Source organism: Oryza brachyantha, chromosome 3 (genome assembly GCF_000231095.2).
Source record: "Oryza brachyantha chromosome 3, ObraRS2, whole genome shotgun sequence".
NCBI lineage: Eukaryota > Viridiplantae > Streptophyta > Magnoliopsida > Poales > Poaceae > Oryza > Oryza brachyantha.
In genome coordinates this window covers 4,333,014-4,360,135 of record NC_023165.2, presented here as the reverse complement: position 1 = coordinate 4,360,135, position 27,122 = coordinate 4,333,014, and the positions used below count along the sequence as shown (strand labels likewise).

The following is a 27,122-nucleotide window of genomic DNA, read 5'->3' as shown; positions in this document are numbered from 1 at the left end:
CAGGCGAGACCATCTTTTGAACACCTATTATAAAAGTTAAGAACACTATACTTAGGTGTTTTGCACCTAATGTTTGAGTACCATCCATGTGGTTTTTGGGGCGAGATAAATTTCATGTAAGAACTTGAATATATGGTCTACCAATGTTACAAATGGTGTAGTCAGACGTGGCTTGGTTTGGACCTAGTGAATTTGCAAAGTGGGCTACGTACTTCTATTTTCCAGGAGTCCAAAACTTTTTGGCGACAAAGGTCATGATAGTTAATGTTTTTATGTTGAGCAATTTTATCATTCTTGAGAAGGTACCAAGAGATACCCTGTTTTCTATATAAAATTTGGTACCTCTTGGTATTTTAGATACTAGAAGGAACTAAATTGTATATAGAAAAGAGTGATACCTCATGGCACCTTCTCAAGGATGTAAAAAAACTCTTTTATGTTAGTGATAAAATTTATAGTAGTTAGAGTATGTCCTTTTATTTTTTGAAAAACAACATTTTATGTAGAAAAGATTATGGCTATATATTGGTAGAGTTGCCAAGTTGGCAATGTTATACTTCTGGAATTGCAGATTTTGTTGATTTCAGTATTTTATTTGGAGTACTAAAATACTCTGTAAATTTGTGATGAAGTTCAGAGGTGTTTCTGGTGCTCTAAAGTTTACTTCTGTATTTTTACATAACTTTCTGTTGGGCCAAAACTACACTAAACTATGAAATTCTGCACTGAATTTTAAAAAGGAAAATATTACTAAACCTTAAGACATTTTTTTTACTTGGTGTTATAATAGCGACTGAAATTTGGACAAATTCTGCATAGATTGATAATAGTCAATAGAGCCTAAAAGTGCATACATGGTTATTGTTAAATCCGCCTTTTTAAAAATTGAATATTCATTCGAAATTAATTTTCTAAATCGATGCAAAGTATCAAGAAACTCCTGAACTTCAATGTTTTGGATAACTTATTCCTCACCCTTTTTATAACACAAATAATTTCTGCATGGAACATTTTTAACTCCAGTTATATGCTAAGGGCAATAAGGGTAGTTCTTAAAAGAATGTCAAACGGCCAATGGTTGACCAATGGAATTGGTGTGCAAGAGGTTAAAAGAAAAACTTAGGAGCGTAAAAGAGATCAAGCAAGTATCAAGAACGCAAAAGAGATAGCCTGAAATCTCAGTGGCACATTGTTTTGTTTTAACTCGCAAAAATGAAAAACATAGTTTTGTTTCAAAAAAGTACACTACTATTAAAAAGTTGATATCCAGGGACTTGGGATTCAAAGTATCGTTTTCACGTGGCCGAAGGTGTTGAATAATAGGACCCGCTTCGTAGAAGCACACATCACTCACCGGGAAAAAAAAAACAAGCATATATAGTGGAGTATCCCGGCGGTGTCACGTACTGCCGCCACCTGCATCGTCGTCATGGTCACCCAATATTCTAGCGTTGCGAGATCATCCGCCATTCTTGGATCCAAAAGGTTGCCACTCTCCACTCAAACCGAGTAGCGAGTACTCGTTAATTTGAGATGATTTTTCAGTCTTCATTTTTGTTGATTCATCTCTTGGTTTAAGCTGTTGTCTTGGTATGCATCTTGTCTTTGCTTCTTCACTCATCTGATCTACAAAGCTTCACTCCTGCAATCACATAACAGGAGGATCTGTTAACTATGACAAACACTGGACTCTGGAGTCTGAGTGTTGAACATAGAAAAGTAAAAAAAACCCAGTCCAAGATCTTGCTTCAGTTTTTCCATGGGACAAAATTTCTATGATAACTGGGGGTGTTTAGTTAGTGAAATGAAAATTTTTGCCTGTCACATCAGACGTTTGATCGGATGTCGAAAGGAGTTTTCGGATAAGAATGAAAAAATGAATTTCACGGCAGGCATGAAAACCGCGAGACGAATCTTTTGAACTTAATTAATCCGTCATTAGCGTATGTGGGTTACTATAGCACTTATAGCTAATCATGTCCTAATTAGGCTTAAAAATCCGTCTCACGATTTCTCACATAAATGTACAATTAGTTTTTCGATTTATCTATATTTAATACTCTATTTAGGTGTCCAAAAATTTGATATGATGTTTTTGTGTGAAAATTTTTGGAACTAAACGGGGCCTAAACAAAGCTTCCATTGCAACGGACGCCGCTACGAGACGGGTCTGACTGTCTGACTGCAATTCTGACCAGCGAAAAATCACCAGGGACAGCACAGCACAGCACAGTGTGTGTGACAGTGAGCTCGTGCAGGAGACCAGGAACGGGAAGAGAGAGCCTCTCCGGGAGAGCACAGCGACGCGCGTATGGTTAGCTCCGTATCGCCTATCAGCTTCAACGAAGCAGCATCCTTGACTCCCGGCGTCAATGAAAGCCACCGGCTGCCATGGAAAAACTTGTAACCTTTTGTCTGTTTGCAAATAATTGAGGATGAGTTGCTTATCTGCTATTCGGCTACTCCATTTTGTTTTAAAATATAAACATTTCTAGATATATTCTAAAGGGGTGTTTAGTTGGGGAGATGAAAATTTTTTATGTCATATCAGACGTTTGACCGGATGTCGGAAGGAGTTTTTAGACACGAATAATAAAAGAATTTCACGGCTCGCCTAGAAACCGCAAGACGAATATTTTGAGCCTAATTAATCCGTCATTAGTACATGTGGGTTATTGTAGCACTTATGGCTAATCATGAAGTAACTGTGTAATTAGTTTTTCGTTTCATCTATGTTTAATGCTCTATTTAGGTGTCTACATATTCGATGTGATGTTTTTGGAGGAAATTTTTGGCAAATAAATAGGGCCTAATATTAGATGAAAACATACGATTTTTAGTTATTTTAGCAGTTAATTTTTGAATTTTAAACTACCTAGTTTCTTTCCCCAAACGCTTTATTAGCTTAGGAATAATTGAAACGACGGAAATCATAAAAATTAGTGTATTATGGTACAAATTTTGATACCAGAAAAAAAATATACTTGGGAGAGTACGTGTTTGCTTTTGCTCGACAGTGCCTTCACGGCTCCAATCGAATCGCGTTGAACAATCAGCTCTTTTGCTCCGGCAGTTAATTTATATAGAAGTTACATAGTCCTGCAAACACTCGATTTTGGTATTGTCTTGCATCAGAAATTTGACTTGCTCCTACCACGTATTTAGGCCGCATTAGTTCTTACAAATTTTACCTGTTACTTTCGTGCACGTACGGATCTTGGGCTCAGTTTATTAGTACTGCATTTGTTCAGATGATCACACTAAAACCACCGTGTAAAATCTAATCTCTGAAGTCGTGTGACGTAATCTTTTACTTTCAGTGTACTTTGAACTTGCTGGCCCGGCGAAATGATAGTATTGTGAATTTGTAACGGGCTCTCCAAAAGTTTCTCCGCAAGAACAATGTGTTTTCCCTACTCTTTCGGAACAACTCAACAACTACACCTCTACCCATCACTTAGATAAAAAAGGAGGGTTGGAGTAAGATTTTTTTAGATAAGAAAGATGATTGAAAACTTCTAATGTAGAAAAATTAGCCAGTTAAAACTTCAGGAAAGATTGTGGCAGTTTGTTTTTTCATAAAAAAACTAAACGACATATTTGCAAATAAACAATAATTAGTGAATAAAATTTTTTAATATACGTATCTTTTACGATGTAAAAGTCAAAGCTGAAAAGTAAAATTTAATTAAAAAATCATAAAATTAACTCTAAATTTAAGATTAAAAATTTAAATTTTATCTTGTAAACATGATCATAAGCGAAAAGATAGGGTGGATATTGGTCGCATGCGTCCCGCTTGAGTAACTGAGAAATTCGTGTGGATATCCTTCCCCATGGCGTGTAAAGGGGAAACCTGATCGGGAAACGGAGGAAAACGGCCACCGCGCGAGTTTAATTAGCTAGTGCGGTCTAAAAAGAAGACAGAGAACATACATCGCCGATCCACCGGCCGGTTCAAGTTTATTGACCAGTGTGGCTCGTCTATTCATCGCTGGAATCTCTGGCGACAACGTCTCTTCGGAGAGGGAACGGTGAGAGGGGATCACACCAACGCGAGAGGAGAGGGGATCGATGTTTGCACGCACGAGGCCCTTGTACCGGGAAGACAGCCACCAGAATTGGTGTGTGGACGTGTACAGGTTTCTCTCCTCACATCGACTGAGGCCTTGTATAGTTTGTAAAAAAATATTTTTAAGAAAAACATCAAATCAAATTTTTGGATACATATTTGAAATATTAAACGTAGTCTAATTACAAAATAAATTTAAGATTCCGCCTGAAAACCGCGAGATGAATCTTTTTAGTCTAAGTAATCTGGCATTAGCACATATTTGTTACTATAGCACTTATGGCTAATCACGTCTTAATTAGAGATTCGTCTCACGATTTCCCTCGTAACTATATAATTAGTTTTAATGTTCATGTATATTTAATATTTTATTTAGATATCTAAAGATTTGATGTGATATTTTTAAAAAAAGTTTTTAGAATTAAACATGGCTTGAGATAATGATGAATACGGGATTGAATCATATGATGAGAGATGGAGAGTAGTCTACTCTGGTCTAGATGGCGATGGTGGTCGCGTATCAGCAAGCAAAACGCCTTTGGTACGTAAGCTCACAACTTTAAAGGTGGTTACGAGTCATCGACCTTTATTTTCAGACGAAATTACGCTCTAACTTATTTTCTAACTTATAAGTTAAAATTTAAAATTTTAACGTTAAATTTGAATGTTTTTTCACTAAAACTTATTTTTTAATTTTAGCTTTTATATCGTTAAAAATATATATATAAAAATTTTATTTATAAATTATTTTTTATTTATAAATATGTCGTTTGGCTTGATAGTGTTGTTTAGATTATGCATAAGCTTGTCAGAACGGACCTGTTCGATTTACCTGCTCCGCTGATTAGCCGGTTGGTTTACAGGACAGGACACTTAATTAGCACATAATTATTTAAGTATTAGTTTGTTTGAACTTAAGATATAGGTTTGCTTGAATTAAACATGTGAAATTTTTTAAAAAATTATACCGTTTAATAATTTGAGAAATGTCTCGGTGTCAAGCTAGCCGCCACTAGAAAAAAAAAAGTGTCAGATAAGCCACACGACTGACGAGCCAACAATGTGGCTAATTTAAGGGTATGACATATGAGATCTTAAGGATAACTAAATACGTGTCGCGACACACTTATAGCAACGAAGTGAATACGTGTTGTCAAAAAAACTAGGATAACAACTAAAGCAAGGCGTGATAAAAGTGAGGGGGAGCAATCAAACACCTCCCCTAAACTTCTTGGACATTGGAGCACCAAATATTCAACGAACTCACGGTATGCTCTAGGATGGCCTTGGGCTTAGCACCACGCAGCCCTCGCACGGAATCGGTCCTCGCTGACGAACTTGGGCCGAAGGCGGCATGTGCTCGCTGACGAACAAGGCCGTGTAGCGTGTAGGTGTTCGCCTCGCGGGCCAGGTGCCCGTGTGTGCCCGAAGCAGCGTCGATTTGATAGTTTCTAAAGTTCAGTGCGCTGGGCTCCTGTGGGCACGTAAAAGAGTGAGAAAGAATGATCGTCCATATGCATTTATGTTATACTAATTATTCTATGTTATATTATTAACTTAATAAAAAATTAATCGTTATTTCTTTGTTCATCCACTGCTTGAGCACATGGTCCAAATCAACATACAAAGCTTTTTATAGAAAACTTTATGTATTGGTTACATGTAAAAAATATAAAACATAAAAAATAATGTATATAGATAATATTTTAGTTATCCATATATGTCAAATAGATGATAACTGTCTATACTATTATATCTGCCATGATGCCGCGACAATCTTGGAGTCAGGGTTTACATTGTCCTGGAGAACTCTGAAACCACTGTACGGTGGAGTATGGTCATCGTGCTATTATCGTGATTTTTTTAATAGTTTTGGATGATTTATTATCGTGATTTTTTAATGGTTTTGGATGATTCTTTTTACATGATAATCGTGTAACCATGCGAAGAAATTGCCGGTTTCGGCAACCCTGCAAGGAGCTGAAGAGCATTAAGGCCTTGTTTAGTTTCCAAAAATTTTCCCCCAAAAACATCACATCGAATCTTTGGACACCTAAATAGAGCATTAAACATTGATAAAATGAAAAACTAATTGTACAGTTATAAAAGAAATCTTGAGACTAATCTTTTGAGCTTAATTAGTCCATGATTAGCCATAAGTGCTACAGTAACCAACATGTGCTAATGATGGATTAATTAGGCTCAAAAGATTCATCTCGCGGTTTTCAGGCTAACCGTGAAATTCGTTTTTTTATTCGTGTTCAAAAATACCTTCTAACATCCGGTCAAACATTTGACGTGACACTTTTCTCAAAAATTTTCAAAATCTAAACACCACCTAACTTATTGAGGGGACGTGCTAAAAGCGTATGGACATATCACGTTGGTTAGAGCCCTGAGGTTGGTGGCCATCAATTGGAACGTTAGGTGAAGTGTAGCTTCGATGTTCCGATCCATGGTGGTCAGCAAGGCTCATGTAGCTAGCCTGAAGAGAGCTGGACCTGTACGCGCGTTTGCTGCTCAGGACAGTGCAAAACTTGACACTGACGACGGAGCTCCTGAGAGCCATGCGTGCACCGTGCGTTGGTTTAGTGGTGTTCTCTTGCTAAAGTTTTGGCAGCATGTAATTTTGGTAGGGTAGGGAATTAAATCAACCCTACGTTAACAGATGGCGATGGGATTCCTTGTGCTTATTGTACCTCGTGCTATGGAGTGCATATGGTGTCAAGCCTCCATTATGATGGGGGTAGAAATAGAATCCTAAAAGAACAGAAGGATTCAGTGTGAAGATGCCTCTTTTTCTTAAGCTGCATGAAAGGGACGACCAAGCTGTGGATGCTTTTTAAGTACACGGGTGAATATCTATCCGTTTCTTGAATGCCACCCAAACAATCGTTAAGAAAATTTGATAAGATGGATTAATATAAGACATATTGATAAATATGCAAGTTTAAATTCGGTTTCTATAAGTTATTAAAAAATAAACTAAACTGAAACAAGTATGAACATATTTACAATCATTTTTGTTAGAGCTTTTTTAACATCCTTGGAAAAGTATCTTAAGATATTACATTTTGATATAAAATTTTGGTACCATGAGATACCATAATTTTGCACTATAATTTTTTATACCTAAAGATACTTTTCAAGGATGAAAAAAAAATCATTTTTGTTATCTTGTTACAACTTGTAGAGTTGAATTTAACTTACATGTATGTGGAGTGATATATCTCGTGTTAATTTATATTATTAACTTTTTTATATTATTAATAACTTTTTGGTGATATAAAAAACGAATTAATATCCACATATGTGCTAGAAGGACTTTCCCCGAGCGAGCTACCTTTTGTTTGCGTCGCTAGCTCGGACATGATCATTTGCCAGGTACATACAACTCACCGGATGTAACATTTGGCATGAAAAACAAAACATCAATTGTATCGAGGAAAATTTTTCCAGTAAATACAAGTTTGCTGGGTCCATTAACATCTGATGATCTGGACATAGTCTGGTGGCTCTCTCTAGGAATATTCAAACAGGACAGGTACGCTTTTGGGACATTACAATGCTGGTGCCTCATCAACGAGACAAAAAGAGTAATTATGCGAAGAAGGACTTCCATGGATTTTAATAACTTCTGTATCATCCGCAGACATGAAACCGGGACCTGATGTGATTAAGAAGCAAACGGTAGTCGCACAAATTTGTTGTGGAGAGTCATGATCGACTTCATGGCATATGAAAACCTGCCAGCAATTCTCTCTACTTTAAGATATGATAAGAACTTTAATTAGTGATGCATAATGTGCCCAATGAGTGGGGCGGCGGAAAGTAACTAGAGATGTTCAGGTATGCCAATATGAATTGTGAGTAAGCTAATTTATATTTGTTCCACAATAATCTTATAGGAAATTTTTTTACATAGGGAAGACGTTAGAGATATGATCCAAATTATTATCTATAATGTATGGATTATATTATTCTAGTAGATTTCTCCTAACCGTTTTCTACTAGAAGTAGGATTAGTTTCCTAATAAGATTCTGTCTTTTCCTATTAGGACTCGTTGATTTCTTCTTATATATATCTCCTATAAGCTGCACGAGAAAGGTGAGATGCCCCGCGTGTATTTCCCTGCATTGTAATCATCACCTCATAGTGGTTATTTTCGGTTGACGTCCGTGGTTTTTCCCACAAGGATTTTTCATGTTAAATCTGTGTCTCTGTTATGGCTCAATTTTCCTAACAGAAGATGGGTTAGATCCTTGATCTCTTCGTCTAGGATGTACGTAGCCAAATTTTATAGGTACTATTGAGCAGTTGAATGACCTCTGCGATTAACCATAGTAAACATAATTAAGTTTATGAATATTAGGGATAATAGATCAAAACAAACGTGATTTAACGTTGAAAAATCCCTCCAAGGTGAAGAGGAAAAAAACTATAAGAGACAATCCATTAATAAAGATATGAGGTTACATGTATAAGGGTGACATATATTTATAGGTATCACTAGAACTAGTACTATTATTGGACTAGGACTAATATAGCATATCTAATAAAAAAATATATGAGTAATTTTACTGTCCTTGAGTAGGTGCTGAGAGGTACCAAAATTTCATGTACTAGGTACCAAATTTTACACTAAAATTCTGGTATACCTTTCTTAAGTATCGTAAAATTGCTCAAAATATATACACCATAACCTTTAAATTCCAAGGGTAGCTTTCTTATGCATTTTCGGTTTAACTGTTCCTACTTTCTAACACTTTGCAGTCCCGAAGTTGATATCCCTTAAGAATGAAATTACTCGTAAATTGAAATGACAAAAAACAAACTTATAAATAATAAGGAGTAATCTAATACACAAACTTATAATACTAAAAAAGATACATATATATCAAGTCTTGATGGAAATTTGTCAGCCACTCCTCGATCGGGCTGGCAAAAAGGAAGTTATGTAAAACAAAAAATAGACGTGGTGATAAAAACAAAGGAACGATAAATAGAGCCAAGTTGAAAATATAGCATGTCCCACGCCCTTCGAGCATGCAAACATGTCGTATCAAACTATCAATCAGTGTGTTCAACCTAACTCAGCAAAATTAGCCATGGCCTGCCGTTAGTTCTTGGTTGATATGCACCACACAAGTTAATTATGTACTAGAATTAATGTTTTTCAATTTAGTCTGATAGATTGTGCGGAGCTCATAAATTTGTGTTCCACTAATGTGATTTTACTCTATACTCCTTTAAAAGGAAAGGGTGTATACCGTATAGAAAATGCTGATATTACCCGGTATTTTTTTGTTGCAATTCAAAATAGCAATATAATTCCAAAGGTCCATCATTTTTTTATATAAAACATGACGGAAAATAGTTTTCCTTGTGATTAATTGCATATCAAGCCATCATATTAGTTCCTTTCAATCAAAACTACACGTCTCCATCTGGACCCAAACTGTATTGCACGAGTCTACTACTAATCTGTCTGCTCTCTCTCCTTAATGTCATGGCGCACGTAGATCTCCTGTGGATTCTCCGAAAAACGAGTCCAACAAATCAGAATCGACTGAAAATCTGGGTTCCAGTTTCAGTATAGTAAAAAAAGAAAGCAAAGCTCCATGGTAAGCAAATCTGTCGTTTTAGATAACAATACATTCTTATAAATCTATTTTTAACTGTATTTTTTATTAAAATTTATGGATAAATAAATGTTTACTCTAATTAAAGTATTTTTAGACTAATCTATGCATGTGGTTCTAGGGCGCGTTCGAAGTTGACTAACCAACTGGTCCAATCAGCCGCATGTAAATCGAAGAAAGTCATTAGCATATGATTAATTGAGTATTAACTTTTGCAAACTTGAAAAATGGGTTAATCTGATTTTTTTAAATAACTTTCATATAATTTTTTTTATAAAAAATACACCATTTAGCACTTTGAAAGCGTGCGCATGAAAAAAAAGGAAAATTTACCCCCTTTCAGTTGCGAACGGGCCCCTAGTGTTTTCAAACTAGTCAATGTTTTAAAATTTTAACTACACACTTATACAAAACAATAACAATTGAGGAAGTACCAAACAGAGACGCAAAAAGTATATACATTAATCGACTCGTACACTCTTACACTGCCACGGTAATATCTGAACAAGAACACATGCATACCCATGTAGACCATGGCTTCCTGGACCTCCTCAATGCTGTCGTCGAAGGATTCGCCGGCTGATCGAACTGTTACAGGGTGAAGAGAACCAGAGATCCGTGACGTGCTGCGTAACCGCAGAGGTGACCGCGACCTTTTTACTACGTGGATTCGTCGCCGTGTGGAACAATCACACAATCTTTTCCCCCGTAAAGCAGCTCGATGTCCCTACATGTTGGCTATGGCCAACAAGTGATGTGCACGAGATCCAAAAGTCTAGCAATCTAAACCTGAGTGGCTAGTAGAATCTGAAGATTCACAAAGCAACACACACTTGTCGACCACACTCGGACTCGGCGACGGCGTGTGTACGTACGGACGGACGTGTTCAGTGCTGAGCGCTCAGCTCGGTGGACTTCTTGCGCTCATGGCGGCCAGCGTCGGCGACGACGACGTCGTCGTCGTCGTCTGTGTCCTTGCCGAAGAGCTTCACGGTGTCCTCCAGGCTCTTGCCCTTGGTCTCCGGCAGGAAGAAGTACATGAACACCCACCCTGCCGCGGCGATGGAGGCGTACAGGTAGAAGCTCCCGGCGATGGTGATGGTGTCGGAGAGCGAGAGGAAGGACATGGTGGTGGCCCCGCTCATCATCCGGTTCAGCCCAGTGCCGATGGCCGCGGCCTGCGCGCGCAGCCGCACCGGGTAGATCTCCGAGCAGTACACCCACGCGACGGGGCCCAGCCCCGAGGCGAACGACGCCACGAACGACAGCATCGCGGCGATGCTTACGGCGCCTAGCGCCTTCGCCTCGCCCTCCGGGCGCCGGTCCATCATCAGCAGAGACGTGGCCAGGGTGAAGAGGAAGATGGCCATGCCGCCGCCGCTGGCGAGGAGGAGCGGCCTCCGGCCGACGCGGTCGAGGAGGAGCGTCGCGATCGGGATGAAGAAGGTCTTGCACACCCCCACCGCCATGGATGCGCCCAGCGAGTTCGTCTTCGACTTAATGCCGGCACGCTCGAACACCCGCGGGCTGTACATCACGACGCAGTCGACGCCGGTGGCTTGCTGGATGAACATGAGGCCGAGCCCGGCGACGAGCATGCGGCGAACGGGCCTGGTCGGGTTGAACAGCAGCTCCTTCCACACACCCTGGCCTTGCGACGCCTTGTTCGCGCGGACGATGGCGACCACGTCCTCGCCGTCGGACGCGTCCTCGGGGATGCCCACGGCTTTCTTGATGTCGAGGAGCCGATCCTCGGCCTCGTCGGGCGAGTCAGAGGTCTTGAGAAGGACGCGGCGCGCGTCCTCGATGCGGCCCCGCATGACGAGCCACCTGGGGGACTCCGGCATCGCGAGGACAGCGATGCCGAGGAAGATGGGTGGCACGGCGCCGACGAGGAACATGGCGCGCCAGCTCAGGTGGACGGGGAGGCGCGCGAACGCGAAGTTGGAGACGTAGCCGAGGAGGATGCCGCTGTTGTTGAACACCTCCGGGAACGAGGTGAGGAAGCCGCGGGCGGAGGTTGGCGCCACCTCGGCCGTGTACACGGGAGCGATCATGAGGGCGTACCCGACGCCGATGCCGGCCACGAAGCGGCCGGCCATGAGGAACGCGTAGTTCGGGGCGAGCCCCATGAGGAGCGCGCCCGTGAAGAAGATGGCGGCCGCGAGCACCATGGTGTACCGCCGGCCCAGCCAGTCCGACGTCAACCCCGCCGCCAGCGAGCCGAACAGCGAGTAGATGTTGATGACGCCGGCGAGGATCTCGATCTGCGTGTCGGTGATCTTCAGGTCCTCCTTCATGAATATCTGCGCGCCGCTCATCACCGAGATATCTGCACGCAAGTACATATCAAGAACGCCATTACCATCTCAACATCTCTTTAACCGGTTTAATTACATGCCCGCATGCACGTACGAACGAACGAACGTGACGACGTACCATAGCCGAGGAGGACGGAGTTCATGGAGGCGAGGAGCGCGCAGCCGAAGGCGTACTTGTTGATGGGCGGGCGCTTCGCCGGCGCCACGGCCACCGGAACGGCGACTTCGTCCTTGCTCATGGCGAAGTGATCTCTCTCCGGGAAGGAGATCGATCGGTTAGCTGTTCTCTGTTGGTTCAGTGTACGTGATCGATCAGCCTCCCGGTACACGTTGCCGGCTCTTGTTGGTTCTCGCTCACACTCTATTATTGTTGCTCGTACTCTAGGTCCCTAGCGAATGAGCAAACGCCAGTGAGGTTGTGTATGGTTTCGCTAGCCCTTGGCCCTCTTTTATATGCAGAACTACTGCTGGTGATTGTTTGAAAACAAAAAAAAAAAGAGGGAAATTTGGGGCAATCAGTGCACGTTCGGTATAGCAGCAAATTTAACGTATTATCTGTTTTTTTTTGGCGAGGAACGTATTATCTACTTGGAGATTAAAAGTGGGTCTGTAGTGCTCTTTGATTGAGTGACAGACTACTGCAGAACATTGTGTTCGGTCATGATGGCGCCTCAAATCAGTGATCTAGCACAGAGAAAAAATGATTAGCTTTGTCTAAGAATATTGTTTTGATAATTTTTCTCTCTCCAGAATTTTTCTAACTAGCAGTGTATACTATACTAGTATCTAAATGGACGAGCTCGGTTTACTGACCGTCGACGTATGACCAATTGACAGGTCGCAAATACGTACTCACGCAAGCCGTGGCAGGACCCATTCAGCTGTTGCTGGCAGCCTGCCTGGTACTGTGGTCTGTGGCGCACGACCGGTCACGGGATCAACACAGCAGCAGTGCAACACACGGAAGACTGCAGTCCATACTTCAGATTTCTCAAAGGAAAAGACCGTACCTACGCCATTTATATTGCATAGAGTTTTATTTGAGTAGTTCTAAACTAGCATTATGGCCCGCGCAGATTGTGCGGCTAGCTTTGTTATAAAATTTTTTATATAATATTAAATATAGTTTTGTTATAAAATTTTTTATATAATATTAAATATAGTTTTATATTATATTGTAAAATATATAATGTTAAATTGGTAATATAGATTTAAACTTAGACCTAACTTAAATCAAACTTTTACATTTGATGCACCGCAAATTAAAACAATAACTTCTTTTATATTATCTTAATAACATAATATATCTAAGAATAATGTTACAATAAATTAAAATTGTACAAAATTTATGGCATAATATCTCTTATTTCGTTTGTCTTCTTTAATTACGTATCTTTCATATATATTACTTATTTATAATTATCCATAACCTGTTTCAGACATATTTTTAGGCATACGAGGATTTTTTTTAGTTAATCTTGTACGATATCCTCGTAGGGATCGGATGGCAGCAGCGCCGATTAAAACACTCTGATTTTTTCCTTTCCTTGTCCGATTTTCAAAAAATATTATCTTTTCTTTTTTTATCTCTTATTTTCCTTCGATTGCTCGATTAAAAAACAGACTTTTTTCCTTTCCTTGACGGCAGCGGCGTCTATTTGATAAAAAAATCTGATTTTTTCTTTTTCATCCGATCCAAAAATCATTATTTTTTCTTTGTTTTCCTTGTCCGATCCAAAAATCATTATCTTTTCTTTTTTCAATTCCAAAAGATCACTTTTTATCCAAAAAATCACGTTCTTTTTTCCTCCTAAAAAAACTTCTTTTTATCTCTTATTTTCCTTCGAACGCTCGATAAAAAATTCGATTCCAAAAAATCATGTTTATTTTTATCCAAAAAGACGGTTTTTTCTCCTAAAAATACTCTTTTTCGATCCATGCTGTGCGTCCATAGCGGACCCTACTGGGCCCAGGAGACTAAGAAGCAACATGTTCTTTCTTTTGTCCTATTAAAATTTTTTTTGTCCGATTGATTTTTTTGCTGTTTTTTGTCCGATTGATTTTTTCTCTCTTTTCTTATTTTCTCTTGATTAACGTGAGATTTTCTAACCCGTGAGAACGAACGTAGTGACTCTTTTTTTATGTTATTTTATATATATAATAGATATCAGGTAAGCATAGACCACTTATCTAAATTTTAGTCCTATATAGAGCTTGAAGGAATATCTTTAGCTTTTCAAGTCGGCTCCTAATATTTTCTATTATAGTTGTTATATTTTATCAATTTATATATAGGTTCAAACTCTTATATTCAACGCATTACGTGTAGAAAACTAATATAAAAATCCCCGAACCACTTCTCCCTTAGACATTATCATCAGATGGTGTGGATCTACGCAGTGACCGCCACCGGGGCTTGGAAAAACTAAACGGTGTATTTTTTGTAAAAATTTTTTATAGAAAAGTTGTTTTAAAAATCATATTAATCTATTTTATATTTTTTAATAATTAATAATTAATCAATCATGTACTAATTTATTAGTCCGTTTATCTGGCTTATAACCCTCCCCTAACGCGGCCTTATTCTAGCTATTTATCCCAAAATAAGTTTATTTCTGAGTAATGTTGCATTGGAGTTCATAAAAATAAATAATAAATGCATTGTGAATAGATAAGATACGGCAACGGTATTAATATTTGATAAAATGAAAGGTGCTAGTGTCTTTTAGTTTTTCATTGGTATTTGTGTGTAACGAGTAAAAAAATAAAGTTATTTGGCACGAGCAGTACCAGCATGTACGTGACCGTCTAATCCAATACAGTACACCGTAAAAACACTCCCACAACTGCACAAAGTTGTACAACTAATGCCTGACAATGCCGCATCTATCAAGCGGGCACTCCGGCCATCGCGCGCGCCAAAACCTTCCCCGTCAGTCAGCCATCGCCCATCGCTCGCTCGCTCGCGCGTGCAGTGCATCCTCTCCGCTGCGTCAACCCGCCGTCACCATTGCATCCTCCGGCACCACCGGTGCACTGGCATTGAATCCTCACGTGCGCCGGCGTGCGCGCCGCCACCATGGATCCCGTCGCATTCAGCCAGCGCTCGCACGGATCTTTTCGTCGTCGACACAGGGCATCCTGCCACAGCGCCGTCCGGAGCTCGTCTGCCACTACACCAGATCACGCACGTAAAAAAATTTATCACGCTAGCTTAGCTATCGACTTATATATCTTCTTCCGTTCGAATTCATCTCCTTTGTACAACAACGTGTACGACGACGTACTGGCCAGTGGCAGTATTCACCGTGTGATAGATCCTCTGTGTGCATGTTGCTGTTGTTTCTTCAGTATTTTTCTCTTCCGATGGTGACCGTACTGTAGATTTTTTTCCCCTACTGCGGCCTGCGTATCGTCACGTAGATTGCGACCGTGCAACACGCCTCAACCTAAACATCGACGCCTACCCCGGCTAGCTCCGGGATGATCGATCGAGCTCCCCCCCCCCCCCCCAATGTTTTTGTAACTCTCACGCTTGCACGTCCAATTCAAGCTCAAAACTTCCCGCCTTTATTGTGTCCATACCAAAGCGCGATTACACGCATCGCGCCCACAAGGATGAAGGATCTCATCATCTCTGGATCTAACGCGTGACTACCTGTAGCTCCACGTTCTGTTCATCCGCGAACTCTCCCGTACCATCGAGAGCCCTATCTCCAGCGGCTAGTCTCGGCCTGTTACCATCACGGCTGATTGCTTTCCTGAATGCAAATCGAAGTGGTTTTCAGAATCGATACCAATCTATAGTCCCGATTGCCTAGCTAGCGTAATAAATAGCCAGTAGTTGAGTAGTTACACATGGGTATAGCAAACTTGTTCAAGGCTTCACCGATCTGTTTGTGCCAGAGGCATTGAGTGATCCATCAGACCATCAGTTACTTACTGCCGTGACAACGCAAGCACACAAGCAGTAGTGACAAGCACGCACCTCGGGCCGGTTAGTTTGTGGTCGGAGACAGAGGAGCGCTAGAGCTAAAGCTGAAACGAAACTGGTTGGAGGAGAGAGTGTGTGGCTGGTGGTCCATGAAAAGCAACGCGACGTTGGCGTGTGTGGCCGCTAGCCGCGGTGTGGCAGGAAGCACTGGACGACTTGCCTGTGCCGAGCGAAAGCGACGCGACGCGACGGCCCGGCCGGACGCCGCCCCGCCGCCCAGAGGTAGGAGGAGAGCTGCAGTGCAGCCTGCACCATCTGTTTAGTTACAGCGGCTTGTCGATTTGCCTATTAAAGCTGATGCTTTGTTCTTACTCCGCTGCTTTTTTACTCCCAGTTCTTCTCACCCGAATAATCTACACCGGATTGCGATCGGTGGACACGGCCTGGCCACCCCCAGTTGCAGAAATGTAGGATCTTGCCACTGAATTTTTTGGCTTGGTTGCACATCGGTACTACTGTAGCATCAGGCCGAGTCTTGGTTAGGCTGCACAGCTAGTGAGTTGTTACCTACCGGGTCTCATGATCTGACGTCTAATGTCTCAGATCAACGACTTTAACAGCTTTGATCTGTTGGGCCTGCCACTACAAGTTCGCACCCGTTGCTCCCTTACACGTAGCCCCCCCGAGTTCACTGTCAGCCTCAGCTTTCCAAGCTCAGTAGTAGATTCAAGGGTAATCGATCAGCATTAGCGGGAGTATTAAATCTTGCTATCCAATGATTCAGCTTTGCCACCATCTTACTCCACCCACAGTACAGTATGTGACATTGCCGCAACATTTATCTTGCTCAAGAAAACTTTGTATCCGATACTCTCGCTGCCCTGCCAATCGCCTAGCTTCATTGCGCACATTTGTCTCTATTCAGCAACACCGGCCCAACCTTACTAAGGTTGTTCCATCTTCTCACTAGTAGACTGATTGATGAGACGCCTACGGGCCAGGCGGCTAGCTATACCTGATCTTTTCTGCTGATCAAGAACAGGGGACACCAATCGAAAATATCTCTGATTGCCTGCAAGTAATAGGCGTTGTTTAGTTTTTAAATTTTTTTTCAAAAACATCCCATCGAATTTTTGAACACCTAAATAAAGCATTAAACATAGATGAACCAAAAAATTAATTGCACAGTTACGAAAGAAATATTGAGACAAATCTTTTGAGCCTAATTAGTCCATGATTAGCTATAAGTGCTACAGTAATCAACATGTGCTAATAACGGATTAATTAAGCTCAAAAGATTCGTCTCGCGGTTTCTAGGCTAGTCGTGAAATTCGTTTTTTCATTCGTGACCGAAAACCCCTTCCGATATTCGGTCAAACATTTGACGTGACACTTCTACCAAAATTTTTCTCGATCTAAACACCCCAAGACTTGGGAGCTGCCAGGAAGAAAGCTGGGAATCAGGAAAGATTAGACAGATTTGGGCAGAATAATAAACTATGGAATCTGTCTTCCTTTCCTGATAGGATGGGTGAACTGTTCAAGATTGGAGAACAGCAAACTTGTTTCCTCTGGGGGATAGAATCATTTCAATTTCTGACATTTGATGGATGAGCTGTACCCGGTCGATATGCTACAATCTTCTTCAGGAATCAGGGTGCCTCAGAAGCTCAGACTGGTGAAACAAAAAAGTGCTTTGTCATCCTGGTTTGTTTTACTGAAAATCGGTAGAGAATCATTTCTGTGTATGTGCAGTCGCGGATTATGCGTTTGTCATCCTGATCAGTGTTACTGAAACACACACTCCAATAGAGCATCAATGCTGTTTATGTGCAGTTGCGATTATGCACCTTGAGGACGACAATTGAGGACCTGCATATGCCTAGATGGATGGTAAAGAGCAAAAGCGCATTTGCTACTGATCCCCCCCCCCCCCTCCATCACGTGGATCAGCTCTTGAGATCTGCTAGTGCTATCTACGTGTTCCAGCCACGCTCAAAGGTGCCAAACCTGGCCGTGTTACTCTCAGAACTCAACGTTTTTTTAAGCTACTTGGTGCGGACGTAAAAAATCCCTAAGAACATCCTCAACAGTTATCTAAATTTGGACATCCATATCTTTATTTAGATGATCATCTAAAACATTTTCATCCTTCATATCTCTTTGTACTCTGGCAGATTATCTATATATGACATCTTTTATATCTATTTGGAGAATTGGAGAGAACAGTTTCTCTCTTCTAACGTGGATGACATCTAGAAATAGATGATGAGATAGATGTTCTGCTCGAGCTCAACTTTTACTTTTCATCCTCTATTTCTAGGATGAAGGATAGGATGGATGAGCTGTAGGGATACTCTAAGGCCCCAGCTTTAAGAAGGAGAAAAGTTTGGATAGAGAGAAGAGGGTGGGTGTACCTCAGCAGCTTTTGCGACAAGGGAAAGAAGACGATTCTACCCGCCATTGCTGCATGAAGACATGAGGTGCTTATCAAGATGAACGGAGAGCATCGTGAGTTCAGTTCCTATTTCTAGCAGTGTCCATGACGACATGATGCCTTTCAGCCCTTCGATCGCTTTGATGCGTGCGCAATCATGGCGCCTTTCTGTGCTCATCAGCGTGTTGTTTCCTTCGCCGAGTAACTAGATTGGACCTCGGAAAGGGAACAAAAACGGCCAAGCAAAGTTGCCGGTGCTGCCATTATCCTTGTTATCCTTGCAGCAGATAAAGCAGAAAACTGTGCAAACCTGAAAGATGATTTGATCCACATGAGCCACGCCCCATATTACATCTCTCGATCAGGACTCGGTCATGACCTAATGGGATACGATGAGAGATCCGGCGTCACAGCAATTCCTTTCCTTACTTTAGCACGAAGCAGATGACGGCCGGCACGGCAAAGGACATCACGCGGGAAAAAGGCAGAGAATAACACGAATGGAAGGAGGCCTCCGCCATCGTTCGAGCTCGACACGTATGAAATCTTTAGCGCTCCATCGATCGATCGACGACAAGAGCACGCCGGACGGCCGGCCGGAGCCCGCACGCAATTAAGAGCGATCAGATCAGGCGCGGCATTACGCGGGGTGATGACATGATACCTCCTCCGCCATGGCATGGCTGGTTCTCACGCGGGCGCCCGTGACGAAACGAACCAAGTTGACAGGATTGCATGACGATTTTTCCGTCCTTGATTAGTTGTTTTCGGCCACTGTAAAAGCAATCCCAGGTTCTGCTCTGCACTGCTGCGTTCAATATCCTTCAGACGATCAGACACATTCGCTCCTCTACACTGTTTCAGGTCTTCTTCAGAAACGCAGGATTCCTTTTCCCTTTTCTACAAGAATGATGCGTAATTCTTGCGTTTGAAAAAAAAAATCTTTTGGGTTATCCATCGCATTGGGTCATAGGACAATAGAGGTCAACCCAGGCGGATGCCACTCCTATCTCAATTGCACAAGGACAATTATGTAGCGTTGTTTCGGTTTCAGTGAGCATATTATGATATTTTTTCAATCATTTTGTTCCGGTCTGAAAGCTGCAAGGGAAATGCAAGCATTTGCTAGTTGCTACTGTGTGACAGTGTGAGCGACCCTTTTCTTCTCCCTTTCAGCTCAGTTCCTTTCAGTGTCTTCCATTGGAGCACCCGAAATGTCCCCTTCGGTGGGAGGACTATTAAACAACGAAAGGGCTAGATGCCTAGATCCAATTCGATACGTCCCTCTCTCAAAATTTTTGGAGGACAACTTGCCACTATATTCAACAGGTGGTTTTCATGTTTGAAAAATGCCATCCACCTGCATTCGAAACCTGGGTTACATTGTAGTAATTTGCACTGCAAACTCTGGTGAAGTTTTGGCCTTAGATTTCTACGGACTACAGATATGCAATCTTTCAGAAATAGTGGAAGCCAATCCCACTTACTATGCAGTCATGCCACCTGTATTGTCAAAGTTATATGTTTCTTGTCAGCATTATGAAGCTGTAAACCTCATCCATCCTCCTTCCTGCCAAATTTTTTTTGTTCCTTTTCTGAAGTATTGAGGTGCATGCACTGTACATCTTGACAAAGCCACAAATTGGTAAGCCCCAATAATTAAGCTGAGTCACAGACCATATTTTGGCCAAAATTTCAGAATGTGATAAATAGTACTAAGTAATATAAACATGATGCCTCTTTGACGAATAAAAGCATAGCAACTTGTTATCATAAAGTCCAGAAATAAATCAATACGATACGTATAAGAATGGCGTCGTTTTGGGTGTACTTGGGTGCATGATAGCCATGTATACCAAGATAAGGGGCATCCCATTGCCACCATTATTGGGCTAAAAGATACCAGGTCCACTAAAACTCTGCAGAATTAGCAATACCGATACGGCAAACATGAAATGAAAACCTGAATACGACGACCACGTACGCTTATGAATTATGATCGAATTGAAGCAGCACTGCTGCTGTGGAAGAAATCTTGACAACAATGCCTCGGTTTGACACCACTTAGTGAGGGGTGTTCACATCTGATTCTTATTCCTCTTGTTACTCGACAGACAGCAGAGCCATGTTCAGGAGCAGTTATGCGAGAGATTTGATTTTTTGACACTCTAAAAATTAAAGTTTTATTATTCCACATTCTAGTCTATTGTTATTGGTTCATACCTCTTTTATGTTATACTCATGAGTATCAAGTTAAATAATTTATTTATGATAAAAGTGTCAAATCATCAAAGTTACACAATGTTTCCCACTAACAAAACTCCTTTTGAGGGAAGAGATGAACTGAAAATGCGTGTTATTTTTTCCTGATAGATGGACTCGTAGCATTGTTTCCCTCGAGTCACAAAAGCTAAAAAGACAGAGGGAAGTATCCTATTAAAACAAACCTTCATTAAGGACGGAGTCAGAAAGAAACACATAGTGGTGTCACTTGTTATTTTAATACTTTGAATTGGGTTTCGGTTGCTACGGGTGTCTAAATTTGGATTGAGTTACTCTATATACGATGAAAATAAATGAATTCTATTTAAAAAAAATCCGAACTGGGTTTTTGTAGCTCCGCCCTTTCGTACATATATGTGTATTATGTGTGAAAGTTAGAATTTACATACTAGATATATTTTTAAGGTAGGTAAGAATGATATTCCTAATCATTTGGGGTCCTCACCCCAAAAAATACATATATGAGGACGGTGCAATTTAATTTGGCGTCAATGTTTGGAATAAGTTTATCTGAGGTCCTTATTTTATCAATGAATCCGATTTTCGTTCTCCAACCAAAAAACCATATACAACAAGTCCTTCAACTATCATAACCAATGCAAAACAAATCCTAAGGCGTTTTGGATGGTGGTTTCAGCTGACGTGCGTCATGTGACTAGTTTGACTCGGTACTCGTCTTGACGTGGCATTAGCATGGCACATAAAAATTAACAATTGAAAAATAAAGCAAAATATATGGATCGACATGACAGTTAAATAATAAAATTTAAAAATAGTGAGACTCACATGTTAGTGGGCTCCACTTACTCCATGTCACCCCTCTCTTCTCTGTCCACGCGAATTTGTCGGAGACCGGAGAAATCGATCTGCTGAAGGGTATCATCGGAGAGGATGCATATTTTTTTAATTTTTATATTTTGCTTTTAGTGTCACGTCGCTACCCCGTAGGACGAGGACCGAGTCAAACTAGCCACGTAGACGTCACGTAAGCCAAAAGCATCGTTCAAACCGCCTTGGGACTTATTTTGCAACGGTTTTGACAGTTGAGAGACGGTTGTATCTGGTGTCATGGATGAGGGACAAAAATCGAACTCAAATTAAGGGACCTCAAAATAAACTTATTAGTCAGCGTTTTAATATTTGGTTCTGAACGAGGCTAGGACGACCCAGCTAATTGAAACTTGGACGGTAGGCCCATCAAATTTCAGCCCACGGGTACATTGGTTAGGTGAATTATTGGTCAAAATTTGGTCATCGGCCTAATTATTTTTTCGTATTTCTCCAGATCGTGAGTGAATTTGGGGAAACCTCTCCTCTCCCTCCATCACCAGCCGCAGCAACCGCCTCCGCCTCCGCCTCCGCGTCCGTCCGCACCGGGTGCGGCCGTGAGCGGTTTCACCGGCGGAAGCGCGGCGGCGGCGCTCTGTCTTCGGTTTCGAGCGGCAGCATGCGGCAGGTCTCGCTCTTTACCCCCTCTGCTTTATCGTGGTCTGCATCGCACGCTAGGTGTTTGTGGCAATGCGTGCGAAGAACACCGCGCCGAGCCGAGCGCTTCGTCTGCATTTACTGTGCCCTCCTTCCGGACGGAGTCGTGTCCGTGCGAGATGGTTGGATGCGAGGGAAATAAATTATTGAGCTCAACTTTGAATCGATACCACGCGTTTGGTGCATTGTCCTGTATTTTAGTATTCAACTGGTGCTTGATGTTTACATGTGCATATGTAAGATAGTACCTGCAACCATGCCGTGGAAATCGCTCACTGGCTAAAGCCTCTAAAAAAAGAAGTTAATAAACTTTAGAAAATGAAAAGGAGAGAAATTCTGCGAACCCTCTAATAGTCTAGCCTCTAGCATAGGAATAAGATGCGTCAACAGCACAATCTGATGCACGAGACGCTATGATATAACAAGCCATGAGTTTTCTGTGACTGTAGTTCTTGCCAGCTCCAGCCACAAATTCGATTCCTCTGATTTGATAGAACATAGCTGGTCTTGGTGCGTCCTTGGGTTCTTCCTAATACGTCTCAGCTCAGCTGCAAACCTGCGACGCAATGGATTCCAAGGCCATGTTCGTTTTTTTTTTCAATTCCATTTCCTTGCTGCACTCTCTTCCTTTCTCTCCCTTTCTCCTGTGCTATTTGTTAGTTATTTCTTAAGAAGGATGCTACTGTAATCCCCTGTTCAATAAGTGTAACTGTGGGACCAAAAGTTCAGATCAATTTCTCAAAATTTTGATGCTCACATAATTTGTTAGATGTATGATGTTCACTTTGTCCTTTCTCACAAGATAATCTTGTGGTTCTTGGTGCAGGGCAGCATTTGTGGCCAATGAGATTCCCCTATTCATGAATCGATCTCCTCCACATGTATGGATACTGGTGAATTTAGCTCTTCCTCTTGCCATCTTGGAGAAACTTAGTTCCCTCCTATTTATAGTGTGAGATTGGTTTAAGACAGACTTAAAATCTTGTGTGTGAATTCTTACTGTGAATAATAGTAGGTAGGCTGGGTTCTGATTGTCCTGCAGAAACTTTTAACAGCTCTTTTCAGCGACAGTCTGTACTGGTGAGGTGAAGGGATAAGTAGTCCCTTAAACTTCTTTTGGAGTAGTTTCCTCTTTGTTTCTATTGCAGTTGCTTGACAAAGAGGGTTTCTGTGAGTTGTCTCTTTTAACATATAATGTCCTTAGCTGAAAGTTTTCTTGTTGACCTTGTCCATTATTTTGATGATCTTAGGTGAACTTCAGTACTGACTTAGCCAATAAAAAAAAATCAGTCATGTCAAGCTCTCATGTTATCTTCTTGTCTTCCTTTGGAACAAAATTCTCCTGGTATTTCAACCCTGTTTTAAATTGATTCTGGTTCTTCAAGTAATTGAGGGACAATGTAAATATTTTTTGTGTTTCATACTCACCCACCCATATTTTCAATTTTCATGTGTTGTTTAAATCTAGTATCAGATTTTTAAGAGTAATGTGGCAACACATGGTATAACAATCCAGTTGTCTGCTTAGTTAGATTATTCAAATTTATTAATTGTTATATTCCAGAGCTAATTAGTGCAAATGGACATTTCTCTGTTTCCTGAAATATATACCTATTGTTAATGTATTCTGGCGGAAGAACATTGAAAGTTGTCTCTCCCTCTCGACGTGCAGATGTCTCGACCATCAGTGTGTATCAAGTTGATTCTGGGGTTGCTTTGGTTCATCATCCACTTAGCAATCAGCCTTTTCAGTTTATGGTCTCATCTGATCTATAGTATAGAATGCTATCTTATTTCATTTGGGCTGATTCCAAAGTATCGGAAATTCCAACTGGATAGACTCAAGTACTTGGCCGTTGTGGTAGATAGCAGAGAAGCTAAAAATGTTGCAAAGATCGATCAGCTCTTATGTTGGCTCACAAATATTGGCGTAAAGTATGTTTGTCTCTATGATATTGATGGTAAGAAAATGAGTTTGCTATTGCATTTGCAGAACGTTATTGGTTTCTTTCCAGAATATCTCTAGTGGCTATTATATACCTATAGCATTTTTCCTTTTATCAAAATGAACATGGGTATAAGAAAATAAATATCTTTAAGCAACAGTACATAGTTCTTATTTGGAGGGCAGCGGGCAACTAATTCAAACAAAAGCCATGTTTCCTCGTAATCTTTTGTACTTCTTATCTTTAAGAGAAAATCTAACAAATGCCATTGACAAATACTTAATTCTAAGAAATGCCATCGACGAGTGTGAGTTCTAAGAAATGCCATCGTACAAACGAATTTATCTCAAAAATACCATCGCCGTTAGGGTTCCGTCAACTTTTTTCCATTAAGTACTATATTACGAACAGTGTTTTTAACGGCGGAAACGGACGGAACCTTAACGGCGATGGTATTTCTCAGACAAATTCGTTTGTACGATGGCATTTCTTAGAACTTGCATTCGTCAATGACATTTCTTAGACTTAGACGTTTGATAATGGCATTTTTTAGATTTTCTCTATATTTAAAGAACATGTCTATTGACCTAGTGCACAAGAGATGTGTCTTTAACATTTTATGTTGCACCATAGGAGTGCTGAGGAAATCATTTGCACCTACCATGAATGGCTCAAGAGATGAGAGTTCAGGAAATTATCTTGTAAGTCACATAGTCGAGCTTTCTGTTGCTTGATATTCTTATTTGATGATGTACATCGGTCTATATATTCCCTTCCTCATGTGACATGTCAATGGCAACCTGTAGGATGTGGGTGCAAATATGAAAGCATTGACCTGTTGCCATAAAGAGATGGCTATAGAATATATTTCTGGTTCTGATGGCAAGGAAGGGATTGCTAAAGCAGCCAGCTTACTTTGCTCAACTTATGTCAAAGGCAATAGGGATACTTGTGGAAATGATGAAATAGTATTTACAGAAGCTGACATGTCTAGTGCATTGAAAGCGATAGGTATGCTTGGGAAACATTTCCTTTTTAATGCATGGTATTATTTATATACTCATTTATCATTTGTAATTATAAATCTGTATGAGCAATTGTTCCTGCTTTGTTTTTTAGGTTGTGGTGGACCAGAACCTGATCTTCTTCTTGTGTATGGCCCTGCTAGATGCCATTTAGGCTTTCCTGCATGGAGATTGCGGTATACTGAGATAATGTATGTGTTTTTGGTCATTTTAGTCTTCCTATTCCCACGTTGGATTGATCCTGTGATAATGAACTCAGATTACATGCTTACCACTCTAGTTGCCTGATTCCAAATTTAGGTCGTTTTAGAGTTGTGCACATAAATTAAGAATGTGTTAAGTGACCTTGTTATCCTGTAGTTATTACACGTTAGAAATAATACCTAATTATACGTGAGAGTTTTGACATTCAATTAGCAAGGCATAAGAGGAACAAATGGTGGACTAGCCTTGCTCGAAGTCCTATAGCAACTTACTTGTAGAGAAGGGTAGAGAACTCTTATAGTACCTCCATTTTAAATCAGATGGAGTATAATGCCCCTTAAAAAGGGAGTGTTATTCACTTATTCACAGAATAACTCCTTGTTATTGCCTATAGGTACGTCATGATGGAAAAAAGACTATTCAAGTTTTAGATTTTATCATATGACATTACAACAAACAACATTGGTTTGGCATTAGATGCATACAGCCCATGCACATGTATTCTGTGACTCAACAGTGGTTCTGTATTGAAACTAATGACTATTTACTTGTTCCTAAGTAATTGTTCCTTTATATTTTGAGCCATTTATTTAGCCTCCAAAGGATATTTTTATACCAGTCATATAACAGGTTTGCATTTAAAGGTAAGGAGAACCTGCCGTTATATCATACTCAAATATCCTGTGACTCAGCAATTTGATCCCATTATTTGTTTCCACCACTGAAATATCTCTTCTCTGTCTTATCCAGGCATATGGGGCCGCTGAACTCAATGAAATATGGCGCCATTGTGAAAGCCTTCTATAAATTCTCAAAGAAATACCAAAATTTTGGTAAGTTGATTTTCTCATCCTAGAACATAGATTTATACTTAAGTAAAATTAATACTTCTGCTTATCTATGTCTTACAAGCACAGCAGCATTTTGTTGTGACATTACCTTGGCCCTATTAAAAAAGGTTGTTACAAATGAACTCTCACTGTCATATTTTTTTCCCCTAAAAAGTACTATTTTTTCATATTTAGGATGACCTTGTTTTCACCTACAGAAGTAAAACAAATTCTTTTGCACATGGCAACTTTCTATGTTGTGTCTGATTTGTAAGTCCGAGTTGTGTGATGCTTCCACAGTTCCACTCTTCAGCAGTACTTTACAAATGGATTTTATAGAACGGCAATGTCAATTGCCAATTGCCCTGAATGGTCTAACACGACTTCTCTTGATTGCAATGCATTGTTAGTTGTCTATGGCTGACACTAACGTTTTACATCTCAGGTAAATGAGAGCTGACATTAAAAGAAGACCATGATATGTCATGTAGAAAAATCCCCTCGTGGAGCTGGAAGCTTAACAATAGTTTTTGTCCTTTTGTTATTCATGTTGTTGATCACACTACTAGTAGTTATACAAGCAATAATTCACAGATATCCACCTTGTACTTGCTTTTAGCAATATGTTGTAAATGTCACTGCTGTAACATACGGGATATTATATCCCAAAGTAAACTTGCTCCCGCGCTATAATGTTCAATGAAACAATTCTTGACCACACAAGCAAATTGATATAAAATCACTTTCTTGTTCCTACTCCATCCATATTTTTTTATATGACGCCGTTGATTTTCAGATCCACGTTTGATCATTCGTCTTATTAAAAAAATTATATAATTATTAATTATTTTGTTATAATATAATTTATTATTATAGAAACTTTAATTATGCATTATAATTTTACATATTTGGATATAAATTTTAAATAAGCCGAATGATCAA

General features: G+C 40.5%; 2 protein-coding genes across 5 annotated transcripts; one reads left to right on the top strand and one right to left on the bottom strand.

Moving 5' to 3' along the window:
* Positions 1-10,146: 10,146 nt before the first annotated feature.
* LOC102703194 (putative polyol transporter 1) lies at positions 10,147-12,444 on the bottom strand. The gene is made up of 2 exons (XM_006649500.2): positions 12,155-12,444; positions 10,147-12,047 (listed from the first exon to the last, which is right to left on the bottom strand). Exons 1-2 carry the CDS (start codon positions 12,273-12,275, stop codon positions 10,603-10,605), a joined length of 1,566 nt encoding a protein of 521 aa, XP_006649563.1. The 5' UTR covers positions 12,276-12,444; the 3' UTR covers positions 10,147-10,602.
* Positions 12,445-21,995: 9,551 nt separating this feature from the next.
* LOC102702919 (dehydrodolichyl diphosphate synthase complex subunit NUS1) lies at positions 21,996-26,903 on the top strand. 4 transcript variants are annotated; one of them, XM_015835752.1, is made up of 8 exons: positions 21,996-22,146; positions 23,002-23,056; positions 23,848-24,136; positions 24,755-24,822; positions 24,928-25,132; positions 25,241-25,337; positions 26,101-26,183; positions 26,626-26,903. In XM_015835752.1, exons 2-8 carry the CDS (start codon positions 23,036-23,038, stop codon positions 26,631-26,633), a joined length of 771 nt encoding a protein of 256 aa, XP_015691238.1. In that variant the 5' UTR covers positions 21,996-22,146; positions 23,002-23,035; the 3' UTR covers positions 26,634-26,903. The 4 variants fall into 4 exon arrangements, with proteins under 4 accessions (XP_015691238.1, XP_006649562.1, XP_015691236.1 ...); XM_006649499.3 differs by lacking the exon at positions 21,996-22,146 and adding an exon at positions 22,590-22,758; XM_015835750.2 differs by lacking the exon at positions 21,996-22,146 and adding an exon at positions 22,591-22,758 and having other exon boundaries at positions 23,007-23,056.
* The last annotated feature ends 219 nt before the right edge of the window (positions 26,904-27,122 follow it).

Coding starts and splice junctions, on each gene's coding strand:
- LOC102703194 (XM_006649500.2), bottom strand. CDS start 12,275: ATGAGCAAGGACGAAGTCGCCGTTCCGGTGGCCGTGGCGCCGGCGAAG. Junction 12,048..12,154: donor CTCCGTCCTCCTCGGCTATG/GTACGTCGTCAC, acceptor ACTTGCGTGCAG/ATATCTCGGTGATGAGCGGC.
- LOC102702919 (XM_006649499.3), top strand. Junction 23,057..23,847: donor TGAATCGATCTCCTCCACAT/GTATGGATACTG, acceptor CTCGACGTGCAG/ATGTCTCGACCATCAGTGTG. Junction 25,133..25,240: donor TAGTGCATTGAAAGCGATAG/GTATGCTTGGGA, acceptor TTTGTTTTTTAG/GTTGTGGTGGACCAGAACCT.